The sequence below is a fragment of the Elaeis guineensis genome, chromosome 15 (assembly GCF_000442705.2).
Source record: "Elaeis guineensis isolate ETL-2024a chromosome 15, EG11, whole genome shotgun sequence".
Classification (NCBI taxonomy): Eukaryota; Viridiplantae; Streptophyta; class Magnoliopsida; order Arecales; family Arecaceae; genus Elaeis; species Elaeis guineensis.
This window is the reverse complement of record NC_026007.2, coordinates 71208455-71234493: the sequence shown is the minus strand read 5'-3', so window position 1 is coordinate 71234493 and position 26039 is coordinate 71208455. Positions and strand designations below refer to the sequence as shown.

Below are 26039 nucleotides of genomic sequence, written 5' to 3'. Positions count from 1 at the left end.
CCCAATGAAGTTGGACAAGTCAATCTGATCCCTTCTATTTTCCAGCTGCATCTATCTAGAGCACATGTAGTGGGGTATTAAAGCCTCATTAGAACCATGGACCCTATGACCCTTCTTCAAGCACTTTCATGAGGGAAGGAATGAGAAATTTTTGTTTGTTAAAACTGTGCAATGATATTTTTGAGACCCTTCCGTAATACAAATCTTCATATTGTTGTTGCATCTGTTTTATTTTTCTAATTTATTGATTTATTTTTTTTTATGTGCATCTTCATGACTATTGAATTCATATATCAAGTACCTCTCTCAGCATGTATAGCATGAAAGCCTCCATGGCTACCCACATGGTCAGAATCTCTACCTTGAAGCAGCCTCAATGAGGCCTTCTTTGATGTAATTCAATGACAAAATCTTGCAGGCCCCACTCGATGTGAATGAATGAAGTCCTGTGGCCTTCCATGGAAAACTCAACCATCGTACCCCCTATGACATTCATCTCATGTTTCAAATACTTCTATTATAATGCAAAAGACATGGAATCTACAAAGCGTGGCTAGGCTCTAAAACATATTTGTTTTTTTTTTTTACCTTGTTTCTCATAGGTCTCGAGATTCTTGACATAATACCTACATTACCAATCTAGTATTTGAAAATTCCTATGGCTTCTTAGTCAGTATCCCTCTTGCTGGTACATCAAAGTTGTCACTCTTGACATGCATTGCATGTGCCAAACACTAGTTAGACAGAATGTTCATATAAATAACTAAGACAAAAAAAAAAGTCTTCATAATGCTGATATGGGTTTTTTTTATTATTAATGACATCCATGACATGCTGATTTGTTATCAGATCATGAACAAATTTGATCTTAAGCTTTGGATGTTACCTTTGTTTGGATATGGTTTTTGTTTTTTTAGCTCTTCATGTTCAACCTTATGCCTTTGTCTCCTGAACTTTAAGGATTAAAAAGCGTGTTAGCAATATGATTGTTTTGAACAAGGTTTATGTACTGAAATATATCGACTTGTATGGGGTGTCTTGTTTCAGATCAGAAGGGAACTGATACCAGGTGCTGCTCTAAGTGTAGGTACCAAGGATGTACCACACAGACACTTGGTATGACTGTATGACCTCTACTGGTTGAGTACCAGTATGGGTACTGAAATTGGTACTCACATCTTGGTTTGAGGATGTTTAGCAGCTTTGGCTTTTGCATATATTGTCCATTTTATGGTTCAGCATAAGTCTATCCATCTTAGACATCATTAATTTCTTTCATCTTAGACATCATTTTATGGTTTCTTTCATTCTATTTATTTTGCTATCTGACATTTTTGGTCATGTGCTTTTTCATAGCAACAACTCCAGGCACTAATGGAAACACTCAACTCAACAGAACCTCATTATATTCGGTGTATAAAGCCTAATTCTTTGAATTCTCCTCAGAATTTTGATAATCAGAGTGTCTTACATCAGTTACGATGTGGGGTTAGTGCTATTGGTCCATTACTTTTTTCCTTAATTAAATAAGTAGCTTGTTTCCTGTTTTTATTCCATGCCTGCATGCTGTCATGCTTCGCATCTTATAGTTATGTGGGATTTTTTTTCCAAGATCCACTATGTTCGACCATAGAATACTACATGACACATATTTAGTAAATAATATGTTGTACCTCATTCCTTGCTATACATGTTACCTCTCGATAATGTTTCATAAACAATATAGTAGATACTGTCCATAGTAACAACTCCTGTAATCCATTGTAAGTTGAAGGAGTCTGTGACTTTGAATTTATTTCATTTTTTGCTTGCTAAGGCTGTACTTGTAGATGATGTATATTTAATTACTAACTGTGATTCTCTGGCTAGTGTGATCCTTTGCGTCGGATCCCTTTGATATATGATGATCTAACACTGTACAGTTCCATATATTAAGTTTATATCCAGGTTGTACAAATCAAATTTGGTTTTGTTAATCTAATTTTTCTTTTATCTTTTAAGTACTTGTGAGTATTTTTTTGTTCCTTTAACAATGGCAATGGATCATGTCTTATCTATAATTATTCTTGAGCAAGGTATATTGATCTACAGGGTGTTCTTGAGGCAGTTAGGATAAGTCTTGCTGGTTATCCTACACGGAGGGCATATTCTGAATTTGTAGATCGTTTTGGAATCCTAGCTCTAGAATGTATGGACGGAAGGTAATTTATGGACGCTTCAAAGGTTCTTGTCTTTTGTTGACCTGTGTCAACATTAAAACCCTTATCAGCTATCAGCTGTATAGATTTTATTTCATCAGCTCATGTCCAGTCCAAGGCCTTCCAAAATGGATGTTTTTTTACTGACTTTTAAATACATTAATCGAAGTCTTTACTTTATTCTCATGAGCCTCTTCACTGTCAATGTTCCTGTTTTATGTGTTTTTAATAGGTTTTGTATCATGTGTTACAATCTCTTTGACTTGCAGGTTTGATGAGAAGTCTATCACAGAAAAAATAATAAAGAAGTTGAAACTTGAGAATTTCCAAGTACGCCTGTCCATTTTTTGTTTTGTAGATGGCTTATAATATTTTGTTTACATACCTAATTATCTGCTGCTACGTTGTGTTTGAATGAATGGAATTTTTAAAGGTGAATACCTTTTTTAGTATATATCTATTATTTTTTTGGAAAGAAAGCATCATGTTTATCATCTTTTTGTCTTTAGAAATATGCTTATGAATTGTTAACATGTTTTTGTTGAATAGCATGGAGTTAGGCGTAGACTTGTGCAAACAATTTTTTATTTAAATGGATTGTTTAGGAATGAATCATATAGTGCAAACTTTTGCCTCAGAAATTTTACTTAAAGCAAGAATAAGTCTTGGTCAATGCATGCTCCTAACTAAGTTGGCCAAACATTAGTGGTTTGTTTGTATGAAAAACAATTATAAAAAAATATAAAAGTTTATTAGTCATAGCAATGTGCAAAAGTAAGAAGTTTCATATGTAAATAAATAGAATGCTTTAGGACTAGTTGTGTTTGAAATTTTCTCGACATGTGTCTATTATTGTTACCGTCCAACCTTGCTTGAATCCCAAGGTGTGATCATCATAATTGATCAAAACATCATCAAAATTTAAAATCCTCAAAGAAACCATACGATCCAGCAACATATAGCTAGAAATATTGTAAAAATATTTAAGACAAAATCTGCTTTACCGCTTAAAAAGATATACTTTAATGCAAAATAGTATACAAGGTTTTAAAAATTGGTACTAATATTTTGCTGGATTGGTGTGGTATCGGTCCATCCAGTACTGTCACAATATGAGGTTCCATTCTAGTGCATAACATGGCTATTGGGATTAAGGTTTTAAATCCCGTGGGATAGAGGTATCCCGGTATCTCCATGGAATTGGACACCCTGCTGTCCCCGTCTCGACTACTGTCCTAATTATGCATCCCGATAGATATCTTCTATCTCTCTCCCTTTCCTCTTCCTTTCTGTCTTTCTTTTTTTTCCTTTTCTCTCTTTATTCTACCTTCCTTTCTTTACCTTTGTTCTTTCTTTTTCTTATCCACTCCTTTCTTTCTTTTTTCCTTTTTCTTCTTCTTTCTCTTTCCTTTCTTTCACTTCTCCCCTCCTTTCTTTCTTTCATTTTTTTTCTTCTTTCCTTTCACTTTTTTTCATTTTTCATCTTCCTTCCTCTTTTTCCTCTTTCTTCTTCTTTCCCTACATGGATCAGTGAGGAGTCCCAACCCCATCCGATCCTATTTTTGAAATAGGATGGGATGGCTGGGACGCCCCCTATCCCGCTGGAATGTAAAACTTTAATTGGGATGACTTTCTTTTATATTGTTAGTGTTTTAGTTGCATTTTCAATGGGTGTTTGATTTCGGAGTGCCAATATCAGTATTGACACTGATTGACTCAACATGGATTACTAAGCTAGCAGCATTCATAATTGGAAATGGCAAATAAAGTACAATTTTATAATATCTAGAGTTGCAAAATGGTAGGAGGCCAGCACTAAGCATGAGGTTTCCGGCCATCATAAAATAGTAGCTCGGCATCAAGATAGGGTTTAGCTGGTGGCTGATTGGTAAGCACTGCATGGCTGTTTCAAGTAATGATAAATGGTAGGTGATAGTCTTATAGCAAGCATGAGGTGGTAATAATCAGTAACTGGTAAGTATGAAATGGTCGATTTAGTGGTTAAGCATGACATGGCAATTCAAGCACACGGTGGCAATTAGCTATGCAAGCATGAGGTATCTACAAGCATGAGGCAGTATTAAGAATGAGGTGGCCATAACTTCCAGTATTAACAATTTTGTCCCTCAACTTTTTTAATTTATTCTTAGAGTATTATTAGTAATTATATCCTAATGTTTACTTATGTAGTTCCCATACAAAAGATTCATGCTCATGAGGATTCTATGCATGCATATCAATAGTTGCTCTAATTTACTTGGCTCATATATACAAATGATGATGATTAAGATACTAGTGTGTTGAGGTACAATAATTACCTGAGTAGAATCATCGCCTTCTGATGTAGATTAGCAACACTAATGAACTTTAAATATGGATGTACATGATAGTCTGCTTTGACCTTTGGTAAAATTCTCCTCTTTTCTGTTGTTTCTTTTTTATTCAATGGAATATTTAAGATGACTTCTTTTATCATCTTTGGTATATTAATATTCGATTTTTGCAGCTTGGCAGGACCAAGGTTTTCCTTCGGGCTGGTCAGATTGCAGTTTTAGATTCTCGGCGTGCTGAGATTCTGGATAATGCAGCAAGGATTATTCAGGGGTATTTACGAACATTTATTGCTCACAAGGAATTTGTTATAACTAGGAGGGCTGCAATTACTCTCCAAGCATATTGCCGGGGTATGTTCTATGATAATATGCTCCTTTAGGTCGATTATTTTTAGATCTTTAGAACTTAAAATCTAGAAAACCCAACAGGTGGGTAATGTAAATTTTTATTAGACTATGTTATATTGGTGATTTGTCACAAATTAGGCAGAGGTTGTGCAGGAATGCTTCTTTAATTATGGTTTGCAAAAAGAGTGGATGTAAGAGAACAAAGAAACTTGGGCCATTCTAACAGTTTCCTGCCAGTTCTAACCAACTATAAAATATGTGAATCTTAATTTTGAATATTGGAAACTATTGTCCTGAAGGACCATCCTTTGTTAAATCAATTTTTTATGTCTTATGAATTATGACAAAGTTTGTGCTTATTTTAAAGTACATCCTCCTATTTTTAAATGTTTTCTTGATGATTTATGAGGTCATGCACATACAAATGTGTGCCATTGGTGTATCCTATGAAAGAAGGACCATACTAATACAGTCAATGCTGATACTTGTTCTACTGCATTGTTTATTCCACTCCACTGTATGATGAATGAATGCAAAACTGTGACTATTTAGAGTTTTAGACCTACTTAAATTATATTTGCACAATTTCTGCTACTTTTTCCAGGCTGTTTGGCTCAAAGTAGATATGAAATTAAAAGACAAACAGCAGCAGCTCTCACAATTCAAAAAAATATACGAAGATGGATATTACACTTTGCTTTCTTGCATAGTTGTTCAGCAGTTTTAGTCATTCAATCTAGCATTCGAGGTTATGCCGTTCGCCAAAGTTTCATGCGCATGAAGGAGCATAGGGCTGCAATGCTGATCCAGGTTTCCTTTCCTTTCCTTTTTTAACTGCATGATATGGAATCTTTCTTTTTCTTTGTGTGTTCACATGTGTTCTTTTTTTTGAGCATGGTGCACTATTAGCTGCTTTGTTCTGTTACGCAGGCATATGATTTTCTAGTTTGGATTCTTCATTCCTTTTGGAGACTATTGATATATAAGAAGCTTCATAATTACATGTTGATACTGTTATCTTCTTGTATGAGGAATAACGTTCACTCTTGGTGGAATTTGAGGAATTACTTTCAGTCAATGTTCAAAATTGTAGAACTCAATTTTTAATTTGGTATCAAAACTAGTTGGCTGGGACAGTTGGAATGCATATCTTTCTGTGGAAAAATTTAAAGCAAATTTGAAAAGAACACTAGAAAAGAAAATTATAGTAGTAAAGTAAGCAATTCAGAACATCCACAAAATGTTGTTACAATTGTAGGTACTAAGGATATACAAGACACTGATGATGTCTCCTTGCAACCATGATGAGTTTGATCTTTGCTTTAGAAAAAAAGCTTGGGTGGGTATTCCTTGCTAGCATTGCTGCATGGTTCATTTAGTTTTCTTAGGACTTTGTATCCTTTCCTTCCCATCCCTTAATTAGAAAAATAGATGATGTGGCACATACTAAAGTGTCTCTAATTAGGCACGCAATAAGACATTGGCAAATCTATCTTGATATAAGCTGGCTAGGCATTATAGGTTTTTTCAATGCCTTTCTTGCAGTGTCTGGACTCCAGCTATGCTATTTTCTCTTACTTGGTGGTGCCAGTATTTGAAGTTTTGCTCTCTTTCTGATGATAGAGCTTGTAAAGGGTTCAAACAAGGTTCACCATACCGAAATCAGACCCTGTGCCAGCCCATTGGTGGTACGATTCTATGCACGCCCATACGGCCTTGAACCGAAATGGCAAAGAAAGCAGATGAGAGGAAGAATCGAAGAGGAAGAGAGAGAGGGAGGGGGGAGAAGGAGGGAAGGAGAGGGAGAGGCCGGCCAGCCATGATAGTGGCCGTCGAAGGGCCATAGATGACAGTGGTGCATGAGAGAGGGTGAACTGGAGGGAGGAAGAAGGAGAGAGAGAGGAGGGAGATAGGAAGAGGGAGGGAAAGAGAGGGAGAGATGGCCGTGGCCGGCGGAGAGATGGGAAGGCCCTCGAAGAACCCTCCCCTGCTAGCCACGACTGGCTCTCCCTATCCCTCCCTCCCTCTTTCTCTCTTTTCCTCTCTCTGCTTCACCCTCTCCTATGCATAGTCATCATTGTGGCCCTCCTCTAGCCGCCTCTGACGGCCTTTCCGACCTTTCCCTCTCCTTCCCTCCTCCCTCTTTCTTTTTCTCTTTTTCCTTTGGTGTTCCAGATTCCACATCGGAACCATACTGATAGGCTGCTAGTATGGTTTAGCATGCCCTGACTCGTTCGGTTCAGATTGGTTCGATGAACCCTGCCGTTCAAAGACTACTTATAAAGAATTTTCATTTTGATGATTGATTTTCTTCCATAACACTTTTAGTAAGATTGTCATATTTAACTAAGGAGTGATGGTTATAAGCTATGAAGCACCGATACTCCTATTTCAGGCATGTATCAGCATCGGATATATTTTCGATGTGAGTACATTTTCGGTGCGGCATCGGTACTCTTATCTCTGCATTCTTGAGATTGCAAGTTTGTCCTTTGATGAACCAGATGAGGAAAAAAAACTTTTTACTGATGACGCAGAGAATGAAGTAGCTGAAACTATTATCACTTGATTATCAAGACTTACTATTTTGATTTCTTTTACTTATTTAGACTGCTATTTTTTTTTCGTTAATTACAAGTGTTTGTTTGTTTTTTATGACGATACTTATAAATTTAGTTGAGATTTGAGAACTTAATTTTATTAATATTCGAATATTATATATATGATTTCATTTTTTCATATATTTTTATTAATATTGAAATATTACATATATTCAAATATTAATAAAAATATAAAATATCTAACCATATCCGTATCATGGTTTTTTCAATTTTTGCCGTATCAGTGTATCCCTACCATAAAGTACCCGTATCATGTATCGGTATCTATGCTTCTTAGGTTATAAGGCATTGTTAATGTAGATTTGGCATTTAAGAGAGAGAAAATTTAGCCTGGATGCTCTTTACCATAATTTTCTTCTTTGCTTATTTACTTCCCTATATGATCGCAAAATATCCATTGCTAATATGTTCTTTAATCTCCATAAAAATATGCTTTTTCTCCATCATATGCTTTTGGTACTCCATCATATGCTTTTTCTCCATATAAACACAAGCTAGTGTAGATTGTCCCATCAGTCTATCTGAATATTTTATCAGCAATTAAGAAAAATAGACCTTGCCTTTTGGAGTAAGGTTATAATGCATCTTGGCAATGTTATTGGAAACAGCAGATTGGATGGCAGGTTGAAAAACCATTCAGTGCTTAACCATTTAAGTGTTTAGCAGTTGTCTAATCAGATTAGCCATATGGACATCTAGTTAAGTGATTAAGTGGCTATCTAATCCAACTAATTGCTCAAATAATTGTTAGCCATTTATTTTGAAATTTTCTATATGCAATATCTTGTATATTTGACTATTAATTAAATAACTAAAAAAATACAATTATATAATATCTAAATTATCTAACAATTAAATGAGATTTTATTTCACTTAGTATTGTTTCCTTTCAAGATATTGCATAATCTGGATTCTGGAACATGTTTCTTTTGAGTACAACTAACTGATAAGCATACTAGGATAAGAGGAATGCAATCATTTCCTTTACTTGCATCTTGAGCTTAGCATTTAATCTCACAGTACGTAATCCATTTGGTAACCCATCAGTGAAAGGGAGGCATCCTTACCCTCCTCACTCTATTTCTCAATTTTCTTTGCATTTTAAGTGCTCTGTTCTCCTCATTCTTTTATTCTAAATCGTTCTAAACAGTTTTTCCCTTTTTTTTTTGGTCATCATCACCTTCACTACCCATATTTTTGTACTTTCATACCTACTAATACTTCTGTTCATTAGCTCTCTCCTAAAGTTGATGATAAAATTATGCTCATATTGATTATATTATTGATACCAACTAAGTGACTCATTATGTACAGTTTATTACTTTAATCAGTATTTTCATGTAAATGGCATAATTTAAAGTGGTGTATAACTTTTTACCACTTAACTATTTGGTAGTCTGTTTAAGCCCTTGAGGATTAGAGAGTACAAAACATTCATTTAACTGTTATGATGACCTTGCTTCTCACATTTCAATTGTTTTTTCTTTATTCTTTTGTAACTTCCTCTTCCATAGCTTCATTTTCTACTTGTTTGATTGCATGCTAGTTCATTTTTTTCAGCTCATTTTTCTCTTCAATCATTTGTCGATTTCCATATTTTCAAGGTTCCTAAAGACATCTTTATTTAACTTCACTTAATTTCATATCTACTGAAATATAAACATTTTTCTTGATAACTCTATCAAATGTTCTTTGCTAGGTGTACTTTGTGCATTTATTATTTATCGTTTTAGACTTTTCCAAAGCTGATTTCTCACATAACTAATTGGAAGCTACATAGTTAGCTTCTCGTTACTCATTCTCTTTCATTTTGAAGTGTCAAATTTTCAAATGCTTTGTTCATTTGTTGGATTATTTTTACTCATCGTCATTTCATTTGTTATTGGGAGTTTGGTTTCTAGATTTTATTTGAAATTTCAACTTTTAGGATTTTGTGAGTGCTCACGATATTGGAGTTGACATGATATTTCTTAACACTTCATTAATGGAATGTCCAAGTTACATCAGCACAAAATTATAGTCTGAGATATGGATTTTTGGTGTGTCCAATTAAAGAATATCTCAAAGCGAGTGCTAACACTTCAGCGGTTAGTCAATATATGAAATAATATGAATCATATGTTTTTTTCAAGAAAAAACTGAAGTATTTGAAAGCTTCCAACAAAGATCAACTTATTTTATGCTTTTTATTTAATAATGTATAATAGAAATTTTTTATCAAGACTACTGCTAGCCATTGAAATTGTCAAGTAATCAATATGTGCTTAAATATATTTTATCCTCTGCATGTGTAAAATATAATTGTGCTTTTTCAAAATATTTCACTGGTGTATCTATGTACCATTCTTTTAGGAGTTTTAAGTTTTGTGCACTTTGGGACTCCTAGAGTTTAATTACCTAGAGCAGATGTGGATGCACAAGTCGATATTTTTGTGTAGCAATGCAAAAGAGAATCTCTTAGAGTAATATAGAGTAAGGAAGCATGATGTAAATTAGTTTAGATATGTTAGTAAATTGGTTTTCTTTAATGTAAACCCTCTTTTATATATTTGCAAATCAAGACTTCATCTATCTAGAAATTCAATAGGACCTAGAATTCTTTTTTGCCAAGCATAATGGAATATATACTTATTTTTTTTCCCTTAGCCCCTTGAAATTTCTAGCTAATCAGCCACTCATGCTTCTCAATACCACCATCAATGAATTTGGTTCCTTGTTGCCACCATTGGCAGAAATAAGATCCTGATTCTATCTTGAATTCAGAAGTGGTGTTAAAGACCATGGATTTAAAAACCACCAGAATAGGATGGTACCATTGATACCATGTTGTTCTAATGTAACTGGCATGTAATCATGTCGGGATGCTAAAACCAAGGTTTGCCATATTGGTAGGTACCATACCAAAGCGGGCATACTGTATCGCACTAATACTAAATTGGTACGCAATCTCATACCAGATGAACACTTGATATCCCTGATTGTCTGGTACTGTACTGCATACTGATACTACAATAGGATGGTTATCGGTACAGGGATAGGTATTGAGACAGCAAATCTTGGCCAAAATCATGGTTCGCCAAACCATCTCGAATCGGACGGTTCAAGGCTTTCCAAGCCATACCGACTGCAAATAAAGAAGGTTCAGCCTTCCAAATCGGAACACTTGATGAAGGAGAGGAAGGAAAAGATGAAGAGAGAGAAAGAAGAGAAGGAAAAGAGGGATGATGCGTTGGAGGGCTAATGATAGCCCGTTGAGACTGTCGGAGGGCTACGGAGTTCTCTATGGCTCTGTATCGTCCGATAGGATATTTAATCGAGAGAGAGAGGGAGAGCGAGGGTATCGGAGGGTGTCAGATGGCCTCCGTGGCCACTGGACAGTGGAAAAGGTATGGTCAGAGCCACGACCGCAGAATAAGGGTGACTGTCTCTGTTCATCACCATTGTCGTCCTTGTTCATCGTCATGCTGGCTTTATTATGGTCAGAATTTTTTAAAAAGAATCCATGAAATAGGGGTGATTATCCTGTTTCATGCTCATGGATCCGCGGACGGCGATTTCGCCATTTTATGGCCACGGCCTTTGATTGGCCTCTCGGCCAGTTTTCCTCCCTCCCCCCCTCTCTCCATCTCTCTCTCTTGGCCGTGATTTGGCAGAGGAAGCGAAGGCCTTGATGGCCCTCCAGCATGCTTGAGGCCCGTCTGTGGCCACCGCCGGCTTCTCCTATGGCCACCCTCTCCCTCCTTCCTCCATTCTCCCTCTCCCTCCCCTCTTTCTTTCTTTTCCTCCTTCCTGATTTCTTTCTTTGCTTTTGTGTCGATTCTCCCTGGTCTGGTCCACTACGAATCCGTACGAATTCGTGCCGTTGGCTGGTCAGCATAGATCTCGGTACTGATTTCATGGACCTTAGCTGAAACAAGATTTTCGAAATTGGCACCGGCGGCCATATCGGCCAATCAGTGGTACAGTATGGTATGATTTTGTACCGTATCGGACCGATGCGAACCGACGAAGGCAAAGGAAGTGAACTGGGAGAAGAAAAAGAGAGAAACAGAGATAGAGGGAGGAAGAAAGAGGAGGGGAAGGAGTCGGAGGTGCCACCGGACGGCCTCCAGCTGGCCATCGGATGGTGCAGTCCATGCATGCAACACCGCGGGCATGCAACAGGGGCGACACCCTTGTTTCATGGGTTTTTTTAAAAAATAAAAACTTAAGTGAAGCTGACAAACCATTTGCCGGCTTCATTGTTTAATAGATTTTTTAAAAAAATTCAAAAGAATGAAGCCGACAATCCGATTGCCGGCTCCACCTAATTTTACAAAAAAAATCATGAAGATGGCAACTGGGTTGCCGACTTCATGTGTTAAAATAAAAAAAAAAAAATCCAAAACAGGGGTGAACCCCTGTTTCGAAAAAAAAGAAGGGGGCGGAGCCGCGGAGGCCCTTCTCTTGCTCGACCGCCCTCAGGCCCATCGGCATGGGCTCGCCGGCCACTGGGGACCTCACAGTGGAGGCGCCGTTCATCCGGTACGTCACCCCCTGAGCTCTCTCTCTTTCTCGCTCTTGTAAAAGTCCTATCGGACGATAATCGGACCGCGAAAGCCCTCCGATGGCCGCAGCTGGCCACGCCGGCCTCCGACAGCTAGGGTTTCTTTCCCTCTCGTCCTCTCTCTCTCTCTCTCTTTCTCACTTTGCCTTTCTTTCCCTCTCCCTCTAGTATACCGGTTTTGCCGGCCAAACTGTGCCAGTTCCTTGCCGATCCGGTGTGGTGCGGGGTGTACCGACGGTTCAGCACGGTACGGACAATCTTGGCTAAAACCATCTATACCGTTACCATCACTTGTTCTACTACATACCAATGGTATTCTACCGACCATATCAATTGATATCGATGGTTTACTTTTTTAAGATTTTCAGCTTTGGTATGTAGTCAATACTAATAACATACTATTCCAATAGAAAATTTTTGGTCCAGATTTTGATATCAGTATTTAAACTCTTGTTAAGGACCAAGGTTTTAAATCCCGTGGGATGAAGATGTTCTGGTTTCTCCATGAAACGGAACGCCCTATTGTCCCATCCCATCCTGATAGCAATCTCGGTTATGCATCCCAGTAGATATTCTCAATCTATCCCCTTATTTCCTTTTTTTTTTCTTTTTGGCTGTTTCTTTCCTTCTACCTTTTTTCTTTCCTTTTCTTTTTCTTTCTTTTTCTTCTCGCTTCCTTTTTTTCATTCATTTTTCTTCTACTTTCCTTTCATCTTTCTTTGTCTTCTCACAAGACAGGATGGGGCCGAGACACCCTGCATCCTGCTGGGATGTAAAACTATGGAATGTCATACAAGGCTAAACCATCCACTTTGTACCATATTGTACTGGTCTCGTACCAATATGGTGTCTCATACTGTACCAACAGTTGGTACACCATCTCGTACTATATCGAACCGCATATCGACACTATAATAAGATGCCATCGGTATAGGTTCAGGTACCAAGACAGCAAACCTCAGCAAAAACTTGTTAAGGACAATGCAGTTACTAGCTAGAAACTCCAAAGGACTTTGACTGGAGAGGTGGGGAGAAACATGGCAAATATTTCATAATGGCTAATCAAAAATTGGTTTGGGTTATGGTGGGAAGTTTGTGGGATAAAAGAGGTTTTAATTTACAAATATGCCAAAGAGGGTCTTTGAATGACTAATTTTAATGGAGAGAGTTAAAAAACTTTAATATTTTACATTTCAGGTTGAAGAGTCAAAAAGTAGTTGGAGAAACTTGGTTTAGAACTCTTTAAATTAAGAGTCTGAATCTTGGTTCGAAAATCCTTGTGATCAAGAATTCCATCTCTTTTGGTTGATTTGGAGTCCTATTTTGTAGTCGTGAAAACAATCTTAATGCAGGAATGAGTTTGATCTGGAAGTTTTTGGATGTTATAAGATTTATGTTGTGGTCCCATATTGCTATCTATCTATCTATATGGTGCCAAGAAGAGATCTTGAAATTGTTAAGGTAATGATTGACTTTTGACTATGGAACTTTTGTCCAGTGGATTCCTCCTCTTATATCTTTTCCCCTTTCTTTATTCTCTCTCCTAAAACTAAAACCTCGTACTCCTATCCACAAGGCTACATTCATATGGAGAGAGGATGCAAGAGTGAGACTCCAAAACAGTTTTGAAGTAGGTGCAGCTGTTAAGACCAAAATATTTGGTCTTCTAGGAATTGGTTCGACTTTAATGGTTTGTGATTCTGGGTTGAAGGGTTTGAACCTGTGATTAGTTTGATTTGAAAATGGAAGGCAAGGGTAGTTGAGTGTGGATTGGGATTTGAGACCTAGATCATTGATTGGATTGGATGATTGGTTAAGACGGTTTATATAGGAACCTTCTGGGCTTTGACATAAATTAGACTACAAGATGTGAGAGAGAAATATTGAAATGTGCATACTTCTGGTGGACTGGCATACCTGCCTTAATTTTGGGACATAATCTTGCAAAAGATTCGTAGGTTTAATGCAGGTGGGGAATGAGATAAGGAGCAAACCTATCATGTTACTAGTCCTAAGATGACTAGACGGAGGAGAGATGGTAATTTTGGTATTTTGTTCAATAATCTAAACAAGAAGGTTCTATTTTATCTCCTAACTTAAAAAGATACTTGTAGAATCTTATCATATCGCAAGATCCATTTAAATACTTGAAGAAATCTGCAATAATTAATCAGTTCCTCTGAATTTTCTTGTCACCATGTGAGAGCAGTTGCTGGGATAAGCAATCCGCTAGCAAAGTAACCAGCGTAAAGAGGTAATCCTCTCCTTTTTGCTACAGTCTTATCTTCAAGATACTTTACCAGAAGCCTCAATGATCAATCTAGGGATTTGATATATCTCCAATACCATGATATTTTGAGATGTATGCTGTGCATAGTATAGTGCAATTTTAAGGGCATCCTAGTGCATGAACCTCCTACAATTGCAACGTCTGGGGGGGTTAGATGTATGCAGCCTTATCCTTGCATGCAGAGAGGTTGTTTTTGTATTTCAAACCCATGATTTCTAGGTTATAATGGAGCAACCTTGCCATTGCGCCTGGGCTCATCCTCACATTGCAATTTTAAGGGCAATAACCCAAATATATATACAGCAAGAATGATCTTTTTTATTATATTGGCAAAAAATATGATGAGACTAAGTAATAAAATGTTCGTGATGACTATGAGCAAGAGACATTATATGTTCCTGTTCATCTAACATATGCAACCTCACTTGTTTTATGTAGGCTCTTTACTAATTATCAGAAGCATTTAGTTTTGTTTAATCAGTGATTATAATTAAGTGTTGCTTCTGAGAGCTTATTGTTTTCGCATCGCTTGCTTTGAAATATATTTTTGTTGGTGTTATTGGTATACTTTAGCTTTTTGAAGCCAGTAGATGAACTTTCGGTGGATTATTTAGTTGTAAGTTGTCACTAAAGTTGGTTCTCTGTTCTTTAAAGTGGCAAGTTAATATCATTGGTTGGCAATATTTGATAACATTTAGGTTCATTCTGTCAGTTAGCATCTGGAAACTGTTAGTGTTAAAAACAGAATGTGTTTATTGATGTTTATTTAAATCATGTAGGCACAATGGAGGATGAGAAAGATCTCCTCGCTTTATCAGCAATATCAACATGCTGCAATATCCATACAATGTGCTTGGAGGCGGAAGCTTGCAAAAAGAGAGCTTAGGAGGCTCAAATTGGTATGAACACCTTCTACACAATCAAGTTATCTTAAAATTTTAATTTTTTTGGTTCATTCCAAGGGGCATTTACTAAAAAAATATATGTGTAAATGATATAATTGTTTCTTACTGTTTCGTGTGCAACTAGTAAAGATCCTGGGAAAGAATAAGGTATTTCGATTTTTTTTCCCTGAACCTTTCCTCTCTTTCAGGCAGAAGGTAGCACACTATGGAAATTTAAATTTTTCTGTTAATTTCTAGCTTATGCCTCAATGTATACACTAGTAAATTTTATCGAAATGAAGTTTTTGAGATAATTTTTTAGTTCTTTCTTTTTTTTATTTGATTTTTGGTTGTCTGGGAAGGGAGAGTATGGGGGAGCTGGGTTATGTTCCCTCCTGTCTTTTTTCTCTGACAGTCATAAAGAAATGCTTTTCCCAACTCATGCAAGTCTGAATCAGGATGGGGATGATTAGCTACCTTGTAAGTCCATCTAAAGTATAGTATCATTAACTGTATTCTTTTTTCCAATATTGTACTCATTTCTATATTTCATCTTTCAATTACGATCCTTCTTCTCTTTTTTAAAATGTTGCTGAGATTGTTTATTGCAATTTTTTTCAACTGTGTCAGTTCTGGTTATACACTTCTACTTGTTTGTTTTCTGTAATTCCGGGAAGTACAGAGAATGGGGCGATAGTTTCAAGCTTGCAAGACAAGCACCTTGGTACTGTACTGCTGCATATCAAAAGTGCAGTGAACTGGTTACTGGTTGCTATTATACATTATTCGTTTGGTATTGTCTTTGATACAGCGTGCATTGGCAAAAGTTCACTCTCTCAGATAGCCTGCAGTTTTTATTAATTGTCACTGTTCACCTATGAATTTAATTATGAATTACTTCACATACATATGTGAATTACTTCACATATGTATGTATCTGACTGCTATTAATTAAATGGTATATCTATCAGGGAATCAGATCTTAATTGCTTGCAATATGAAATGAAGTGCAAGTCTTGATATCCAAAACACAACAGCTGTTCCTTCTGGAACCTGATGTGCAGGTCTTCATGTGTTATTCCATCCATGCTGCATGAATTTTTCTAATAATTTCTTCCCTGGTTAGAGTTTCTCTTGAGACATGGGTTTTTTGTTGTGGCTATCAGTTCTAGAAGTAACTTAAAAAGACAAGATATCCTGCTACTGGTTGGTTTTTTTGCAAGGAAGTCACAGGCAAACATAACTGTAACCATCAAATCCAATATCTAGATATTTTATAGGGTTTGTTTTGCGGATATTTTATAACCAGTTGTTTCTGTGAAGGGTACATTCACTTTCATTCCATCCCTTTGTAAATCCTTGTTCACAACACTTATATATTGTAACTGTTCTTCACTTCTTTCTGCGGACCCATACTAAAGCCTCATCAGATCATCAATTCGCATACCAGATGAGTTAATGGAAAATTTGAAAGCAACATGAACTTGAAAAATACCATCAGTCTACCAGAGTGGGCATGATTCTGAGAATGTATTTAATTATTTTGGTCTTCACTTTTTCCTCCATCAGTCTAAGCATCAAAAAAGGTAGAAAAATGGTTTGATATAGTTGAATAAAGAAGCAGGAAACAGCTTTCCTTCTCTTTGCTTAACTGTTCTTGATGTTATATGCAGTGTTTGGTGGTTTATGGGTATAGATTGTAATCTCTTTCATGAACCTAGTTTGCGCCTTGAGGTTAATGAAAGCTCACAAGAAAGATCCCCTGTTCCTGTCATCTGATTATGTTGTTATTCTTTTATTTTTTCAAACAAGTCTTCCATCTAGTTGTTGTACTAGTGTTCTAGCAATTCATTCTTATATAATTAGTGTCATTCTCTGTTCATTTTTTGGTATGAAAAGATGCTGTTCCTTACTTCTTCTGTTTGGGATTTCTTTTTAGGCTGCAAACGAAGCTGGTGCATTACGTAAAGCAAAAGACAAACTTGAGAAGAGTTTGGAAGATCTTACATTGCGACTAACACTAGAAAAAAGATTAAGAGTATACTTTTTTTCCTAGATTATGGATTCAAATTTTTTGTTTTTGCAGCTGTTTGAATTTTAAAAGTTGAAATTTGCCCATCTGATTTATTATTTATCATCCTCTCTGCACATATATTTTGTGTTTTATCTTTTGCCAGGATGCACTTTCCTAATGTATTTTATATTGGTGTTGAGACACATTTAAACACTATTTGAAAGCCCATTTTACAAGGAAAAGTTTAACCATTTGAAGGTTCAATAACAGCATGTTGTTTATCACAGCTCTTAGGTGAGCCCATTGGATATGTGTGCACCTATTGATGCCTATCACAAGATGATAAAGAGTTGAGAATTTAAGTAGGGGTTAATCAAAGAATATTGGGTTTAGTGAATATACCTTGCCTCCTTTTCTTTTATGATTTGCTTCAACTGAAATTCTTGTTTCCTCATAGAGAACAACTGAATCTACGCCTAATAATGTTTCTGTTTGATGCATTTGAGTGAATAATTTCATACTTGGGATTTCTTATTAAAGATCACATTTTCTCGCATCAGTTATCCTCTTCAATTTTGCCTTCAACATTTTTCGCTGATGCCTTTCAAGATTATGAGCCTCCAAGGTAGAAAATCTCTAGAAGTTCTGAAATTCTCATTATCTTGTAGTATATTCACCCAAAATATACTTTTAAAGATATTCCAACTTTTTCTGTGTTGTATGCAAGGTTTTGCGTCCCGTCAGGATAGGAGGCATCCTGACCATCCTGTCCCATCCGTTCCTTCACATATATAGGATCCAACTATATGGTTCCAAGGTTGGCTATATCAGTTTTGGGATCCGTACCAATTTTCTGGTGGTACAATATAGTATAGTACCGTGGCATATTGTTCCAGGGCGTACTGACAAAGGGAGAGCTGGAAGGGAAGGGGAGAGGTAGGAGAGAAATGAAGGGAAAGAGAGGGGAAGGGAGAGGGAGGGAAAGGGAGGGGGAGGGAGAGAGGTTAGGAGGCTAATGAGGTTCCCCTATAGGGAGAGGGAGAAAGAGAGACCGAGAGGGAGAGGGAGGAAGGCCTTGTTAGCCTCCCTCTCTTCTAGCCTCCTCCCATCTCTCTCAGCCTCTCTCTATCTCTTTCTCCCTTTCCCTCCCTCCCCGCCCCCCACCCCCCCCCCCCCCGGACCCTCTTTTTTCTCTCTCTTTCTCCCTGTCCCCCTTCCTCACCTGATTTTTCGAACCAAGGGGTGGAAATGTGCCTCCCTCTATTCACCCTTGGTATGGTCATGGTTCGGGGGGTATGGCGAACTTTTTATGGTTCTACCTCATCAACCTAGCCCCGGAAGCATTTTCTTGCTTTTTCTTTGAATAATGATTTGAAGGTGAGATGGTATGGTAGACCTTTGCAAGGAACTCTTGCTGCTATTGGTGACAGCAGCTGGATGGATGATGGTTTTTGGTTGTTACCAAGCCTATTAGCATGAGTCCTGATGGTGGTCTGTGGTGGAACTGGTGCTTATCATACTTGGATAACATAGATCAGTGGTATGCAGAGTTTTGCAGAGTTCAGCATCAAGATGGAAGTGGACCTATGTGAAAATATCAGATCGGTCTCTCTCAAAGTAGATAATGTCAAATTGATATCATATGCTTGTTGGAACAGTAGCGATTAGAGCATGCTATCCAGCAGAATGGTGAATGTTACATTGAGGTAAATCAATTCTGATAAAAATTATGGTACTCATCAAGTTGGAGGAAGAGAGGAAAAAAAGAAATAGGAGAAGAACCATTCATCATTCTTTCTGATTCCAATGCATAAATGTACAAGTTGGTTATGTGAAATCACTGCAGGAGTGGTTCAGTCAAGTACACATATAATCATAAATTATAGACTTACCATACATTCTTGCAGTCACAAATAAACATCCATGAATGCTAGAAGTTCACTTATTGTTCATGTTCTATAGGTCTTAAGATTTTGTACCTTAAATTATTTGTCCATATAAATGGATGTAATTTGTTATTTTCCCTCAAGTACCTCTCTCACTTTTGTCTAGTGTTTGCAGATATACCTGTTTAAATTCAAAATGCAGCTTTATTCTTAGTATTTAGTTCCTTACAATATGAAATCTGGAATGCAGGTAGCTGCTGAAGATTCAAAGGAAGCAGAAATTTCAAAACTTCAGAAAGCTTTGGAGTCATTGAATGCTGAGTTGGAAGCAGCCAAATTGGCCACTATTAGTGAGTGCAATAAAAATGCCTTGCTTCAAATTCAGTTGGAGTCGTTGATGAAGGATCAAGAAACTATAAGGAGTAGTCTTGTTGAAATGGCAGAACTGAATAAGGAGAACTTGTTATTGAAGGTATGGCAGATATTTAACATGTGGATTTGGTGCAATAGACATCTTACATTGACTGGTAGTGGACTATTTTTCTGTCTTTTCAATATTACCATAACAGTAAGTTACATCTATATTATATATACATTTTTGTTGTTAGGGGGGGGGGTTGAGGTAGATATTCTATATAACAACTTGCAAGTGCAAAAATACAGTCTAAAGTCAGTCAGAAGTAATGTCAAGTATTTTAATTTTTAACCATGATTAATTCCTGTCCATATTGTTCTTATCAACTTTGAGAAAGCTTATACTATGTACTATGAAAGGTAATTTGGTAGGCTTTATGGGGGAAGGATATATTATTCCAGAAAAACAAAAAAGAAGGAAAGGTATAGCAGTAACAGTAGGTTTAACAACTGTATCTCCAGTCACAACAGGCTTGCATCAGAGAACAATACCAAGCCCATATATAGTCACACTAATTATAAATGGACTTAATGCTAAGTTTTAGAAAGATTTACCATGGTGTATAAAGGTCTGCTATACCGCCCCATACCATACCATGCCGACACTCAGTATGGTATTTCATACCATACAGAACTGCGTATTAACACTGTAATAGGATGATACCAGTATATGGGGTCCAGTATCAAGATGGTGAACCTTGGTGTATATTATTTGCAGACTATATAGTATTTATGGAAAAAGAATTAGACTAAGTGATAAGCTAATTTATGGAAGCAAGCCTTAGAATGTGAGGAGTTAAAAATCAGTAGAATATAGGAGAATCAAGCTGGCTAATTTAGCCAACCACCAATCAACCTCATCCTAAATAGGTGTCCTGTACCTCCTTTAAACGGTCCTCTGTAATTTCTGAACACCCAACTGCATTTCTCTCACCTTTTTCATCTCTACTTCTTGATCTCTCTAAAAGGGGTGTATGAATGTTTGGTTGACCTGCTGATTCAGATCTTGCAGCTATACTTGTGTTTTCTCATGTTAGCATGATTAAGGTAAGGTGTTGAGTCCAAGTATCATAGAAACAAGTCATGCATTCATATTGGAGTCTTTACTCCAATTGAGAAAAAGCACCTCCATCTTGTGGTAGGATGGAGAATATCCATAATTGGCGATCGTATAAATTAGGTATTCCAACTTATCCAAAGCTGTGGTTGGTTTCATGAATGAGGAATTGGATCTTATTTCTTTGTTCATTGCTAAAAGTAAGTAAATGAGAACGAAGCATCTCATGTTAGGAAAAAACTACATCCAATTATATATGGAAGAGAAAAATGTCAAGCTCATTAGTGACTCGTTATTTTATCTGATATATAAAATCATGAGTTTGTTAGGCAACCATTAACGACATATGTGTGCACATACATGCAAGGTTTGCCGTACCAGTCGCTACCATACCCTACTAAGCATGTTGTATCAAACCAGTATGTTGTACCATACTGTAATAATACTCAGTATGCCAAATCTTACCATACTGTACTGCATATTGATACTGTAATAGAATGGTATCGATATAGGATTCGATACCGAGATGGTGAACCTTGCATACATGCATATAAATAATTCAAATAGTTCCTAATATTTGATCAAAATGAATATATCAGTGTTCATTGTATCAGTACCAGGGCCCCGACCAATCAGCTGGCGGCATGTTTCGATACGCCCCCATGCCGTTCCATACTAGGCTCGAACCGACACAACAAAGAGGGAGGAGGGAGAACGGGAGAGATGAAAAGAGATAGAGGGGAGGGAAGGGAGAGGGAGAGAGGGCCTTGGAGGCTACTGGAGGGCCACCAAGGCTGCTGCACCTGCTGAGCCTGCTGAAAAGCTGTTGCCAACTTCACCCAAAAATTGCAAAATAAAAAAAAAATGAAACAAGGGCCAAAGCCCATGTTGCAATTGAAAGTAGGGTGGAGCCCCTTCGACGACTTTCTAACAAGCTCCGCAATGGCGCAATGGCCTCCGAAGGCCCTCTCTCCCTCTCCTTGCCTCTTGCCCCTCTTTTCCTCTCTTTCTTTTTCCTTTTTCCCCCTCCTTCGCCTATTTCTCGTTTCGATGTCTGGAACCATCCTGGTTAGCCGCCAGCAAGGCTTGGTACGCCCTGAATCGAGCGGTTTAGGACGGTTCAACAATCCTTGAAATATATTGTTCCTGATGCTGAAAAATTGCTCATTTTCTTGAACCCTAATACTTACACAAATTCTTGTAAACATTTTAGTTATTGCAGATCATGATGAAAATTATAGATTATCTTTTTAGATGTCCTACCATTTACTTTGACTACATGGTGTATATAAGTTGGTTGTGCTCTGTGTTAAACTATTCCATACTTGTTCAATTATTTACTATAAAAGCTTTTGAGTTTGGCTTCACGATATGTAGGACATCATTTTGTTTTAGCATATATGTAAGTAATCAATCATCTCTCTATGCTTCCCACCAATCTCCACGCGTCTAAAGATAGTCCCATCTTTAATATATACTAAGTTCAGTTCCTCGAGGGAGAGTAACAAGTGCAGTGCATGTTCTAGATATTGGTGTATTTATCAAGTTGTATAAATAATGGAAAATGTGTTTATGGGGAATCACAGCCATTCTTACCTTCTCAGATGTGCATTCCATGTGCCAATTGTCAAAATTCAGTATTTGTATCCGAAATTGTTAGATAACCAATAAGTTAGTAACACATCAAAATTTGAAAGATATATGTAGATTTCAATCTATTTTTCTCATGGTTTCTATTTATCCACGTGAATTATTTCATTTATGAACTGTTACAATTCATAAAGGAAATCTTGCTGTCTACCTCTTTATCTAGGCATGTTCCAAGTGTTTGGAAACTTTGATGGACTTCTCCATGGTCGCATGAGCCTGAACTGTTTATCTTTTCTTTTTTTTTTTTCCTTACCAACAAATTGGCGCTTCAGTTTTTATGGCATGCCCTTCATTAGAGGGTTGGCTTTAGCTTAAGTGTTGATTACTTGATCATAAAATGTACTGAAATTTTGATGAATTATAACTTGTTACGTAGACCCAAGCCTGCACACATGGGACAAATCTTGATGATACATTGATGAATCATAGCCTAAAACATATTTCTGACCTGTAGATGGGATAAGGCTTAACAACCAAGCCATAAATGACTTCATTCTTGGTTTAAATTTAAGCATGTCATCGTGAAATTGTTAAAATATCTATCAGTAGAAAATCTTCACAGTTCTTGTGTTGTTTTATGTTAAATGGCAATACAAAAAAACCGAGAAGCCTTACTTATTGATTTAGATCTTAGTTAAGTGAACTGGGAGAAAGTGGGCAAGCAAACTTGGGGTGTGGGAGAGTTTTTGAAATTTGAAGCATGTGCAGCACCATAAGTGGTAGATTCCGGCTACTTAGGTTCAGATCATACGTCTGTCCTCTATCAGAAGTTATTCTCTTCTTCAAACTGGGAGCAATCTTTGAATGTGTAATCGATCAGATAAAATGCATCATTTTTTTGAAATATTACACAACATGTCCCGTGATATCAATTATATCTCATCGTGTGATATGTTTGCAAGAATTGAAAATAAGATTCTTCTTGCTATGTTCTATTATAATGGCCCCCGGAGATCTAAGAATTAAATGACAAAGAAAAGGTAAAAAAGGGAAAAGGAGAGTAGTGTATGTCATGCATGCAGCCTTCATAATATGTATTGCCAATATAGTATATTAGTATTAACTATGGATACGAGTCTCTTGAAGAACATGTTCAGTTCATTGGCCATCCACCATAGTTCATATTGTTCGTAATAGAATTACATCTATTGGAAATTGCAACTGGTATAGCCCAATATGTGCATTTCATGAATCAGCATCCATATATAATCAATTAACAGCTGGTCTTAATGCCTCTTATTTAAGATTTTGTGAAGACATGCACCCTTTTACCTAATTTTGCAAAATGCTCTTTTCTTTTTCCTATATTGCTATGCATGAATTTGTTTAATCTAAGAATTACTATCTCAAGGTCATCTGCATGTTAAGCCTAATCAACATCAGTAGCTGGTTATGGGGGCCATGGATTCATTGGAATGAGCCATTCCGGCAATAGAAGTTGTATTATTGTCTTTCTTTTGTGATTCTGAATCCAGGAAAGTAGGTTTGGCAATCTGAGTCACAGCTATTATTAATTGCTAGCCTAACTGATTATAGAAAAGTCAAATAATGAAACTTTTGTGTTTTTCCACAGAGTTCATTGGAATCTCTTACAAAAAAGAACTTGGAAATGGAGCAGGAGCTTCTGAAAGCTCGAGAATGCAGTCATGATACTTTGGATAAGTTGCAGGATGTGGAATCAAAAAATTTGCAACTTCATCAGAACTTGCATAAGTATTATATTATCACTGGAAGGACACTATTTACTAGGTTCTTGATAATGGAATAGAGCTGACTTGCCAAATGTGTCAAGTTTTCAAAAATTTCTTTTTCTGATTTTGACAATTACCTGTGTCAATATTGTTTATACGTAATATTTTTCCAATTTACACTAAATTGCTTTATTCTGCATATCCTTGTTTGTTCAAATTTCATTTTCTATGTTAATGTTTGCATTGCTTTGGTGATGTGTCAGCTTGGAGGAGAAGCTTGCAAACTTAGAAGATGAGAATCACTTTCTGAGGCAAAAAGCATTAAGCTTATCTCCCAGGAAGAACCTAGTTGGGGTTCTAAAACCTTTTACTGAGGTTTTACTCCTTTAATTAACTTTGTAATATCTGAAATTCTGCTTGTTCATGATATTTTGGGTAGACATCGGTTAATCAAGGAATGTCTTAAGGTAGTGTTTTTTGGCTAAAGCAGAACTATTCAGTGGCATCTGTGCTTTCCAATATCAACCACAAACCTGTATTTGTAAGATATCCCCTGTGGATTTTCTTTTTTAAAATTAAGAAATTGAAATCATGGGAATAACTAGTTCTAATTGTTCGTTTTTTCCATTTTTATAGGAAACTCCACCACCTGCAAATCTTTTTCCATTTCCTCACAGCTTAGTCGACTCACGAAGATCAAGGATGACTGAGAGACATGAGGTGAATGTTTGCATTTTTTTGGTTGTTTGCAACTAGAACTTGTTATTTTTTTTGTTTTCAGCATACTTTGACCGTACTGTTGCCAAAAAAGGCAGTTGATTACTTCATAGGGATTTTTATTAAAATTTCGAGTTTTATGCAATTCTTCACTGTCATGTTTTTTCTTCATTCTTTTTTCACCCCTTTTTTCTCTTCTGCATCCCCTTGATCATGAGTTCAGCATTTTGGGATCTGAGTGAAATCTTATGCAGGAGTATCACGAACTACTTCTGAGGTGCATAAAGGAAGATTTGGGGTTTAAAGATGGTAAGCCAGTTGCAGCTTGTATCATATATAAATGCCTAGTCCATTGGCGAGTTTTTGAGGCCGAGAGGACGACAATTTTTGACTACATAATTGAGGCAGTCAATAATGTTATCAAGGTTGATAACTATTTAATATACTTTCACTTTTTGGAAATTTTATTTTCTTTTTGCCTTTTAGAATTCTTCTATTCCCATATGTCAAAATTGTTTCAGGTGGACAATGAGAATGATGTCTTGCCATATTGGCTGTCCAATGCTTCTGCACTTTTATGCCTCCTGCAGAGAAATCTACGATCAAATGGATTCCTTACAACACCTCGATGTTCTACTGGGTCTTTCCCATTGAGTGGAAGGATGACACAAGTGAGTTAATGCCTTCCAAGTTGCTTGGCATGTCCTTATATGGACAATTTGTAGTAAATTTTTTTTGAAGATGAGTTGTTATGTTTCTGAGCTCCATCTATATCTACTTGTTTATAGAAATTAGCTGGTCTAACATTTTAGCAATTGGTCTTACTGCATCCAGGATTTATATTTTTGTTATACAACCTTTGATAATCTTAGGATCATCTGGATTTTCTGGTGCAGTAATAATTAGTCATATTCAAATAATTAGTCGAATTTCAAGCTCTTAATACACCATTTTATCTGACTAGAAAAGGTTTCTTTTTAGATAGGGCAGTTGGGAAGTGTGGCAATGGCTCTGTTTGGGGTTGGTTCGGATCAGATCGAGATAGATTGGTGTTGATAATCACTCAACTCATACCTGACCCATTTATAATCAGGATGGAATATGTAAATCCATGCACAACCCATTTACTTTAAATAAACCCATACCCACCCATCAACCCATTTAAGTTTTCACTTCAACTATTCATATAAGTTAAAAAAAATTAAAACAAATCATGACATGTGAAGTTGTCAAATAAAAAGAATCTAATTAACTTCCAATAAAATATAACAAATACAATTAGATTAGGAATTTAAGATATATGAGATTCATAAACTAATTAAAGATAAAACTAACTAAAATGCAACAATAAGAATAACACCCCACATGGCAAATAATAAAATGAAAAAAA

At 36.6% G+C, this 26039-nt stretch overlaps 1 protein-coding gene across 1 annotated transcript in view; it reads left to right on the top strand.

Annotated features, from left to right (window-relative positions):
- Positions 1-26039, top strand: part of LOC105058836 (protein OPAQUE1-like) — a 130382-nt gene that overhangs the window by 20749 nt on the left and 83594 nt on the right. The window contains exons 16-29 of the mRNA XM_073249198.1: positions 1357-1488; positions 2092-2201; positions 2468-2528; positions 4705-4882; positions 5484-5689; positions 15116-15235; positions 17160-17258; positions 19371-19592; positions 23815-23954; positions 24196-24307; positions 24423-24473; positions 24569-24652; positions 24904-25074; positions 25171-25320. Coding sequence (XP_073105299.1) covers positions 1357-1488; positions 2092-2201; positions 2468-2528; positions 4705-4882; positions 5484-5689; positions 15116-15235; positions 17160-17258; positions 19371-19592; positions 23815-23954; positions 24196-24307; positions 24423-24473; positions 24569-24652; positions 24904-25074; positions 25171-25320 — 1836 coding nt within the window. The remainder of the gene's footprint in view (positions 1-1356; positions 1489-2091; positions 2202-2467; positions 2529-4704; positions 4883-5483; positions 5690-15115; positions 15236-17159; positions 17259-19370; positions 19593-23814; positions 23955-24195; positions 24308-24422; positions 24474-24568; positions 24653-24903; positions 25075-25170; positions 25321-26039) is intronic.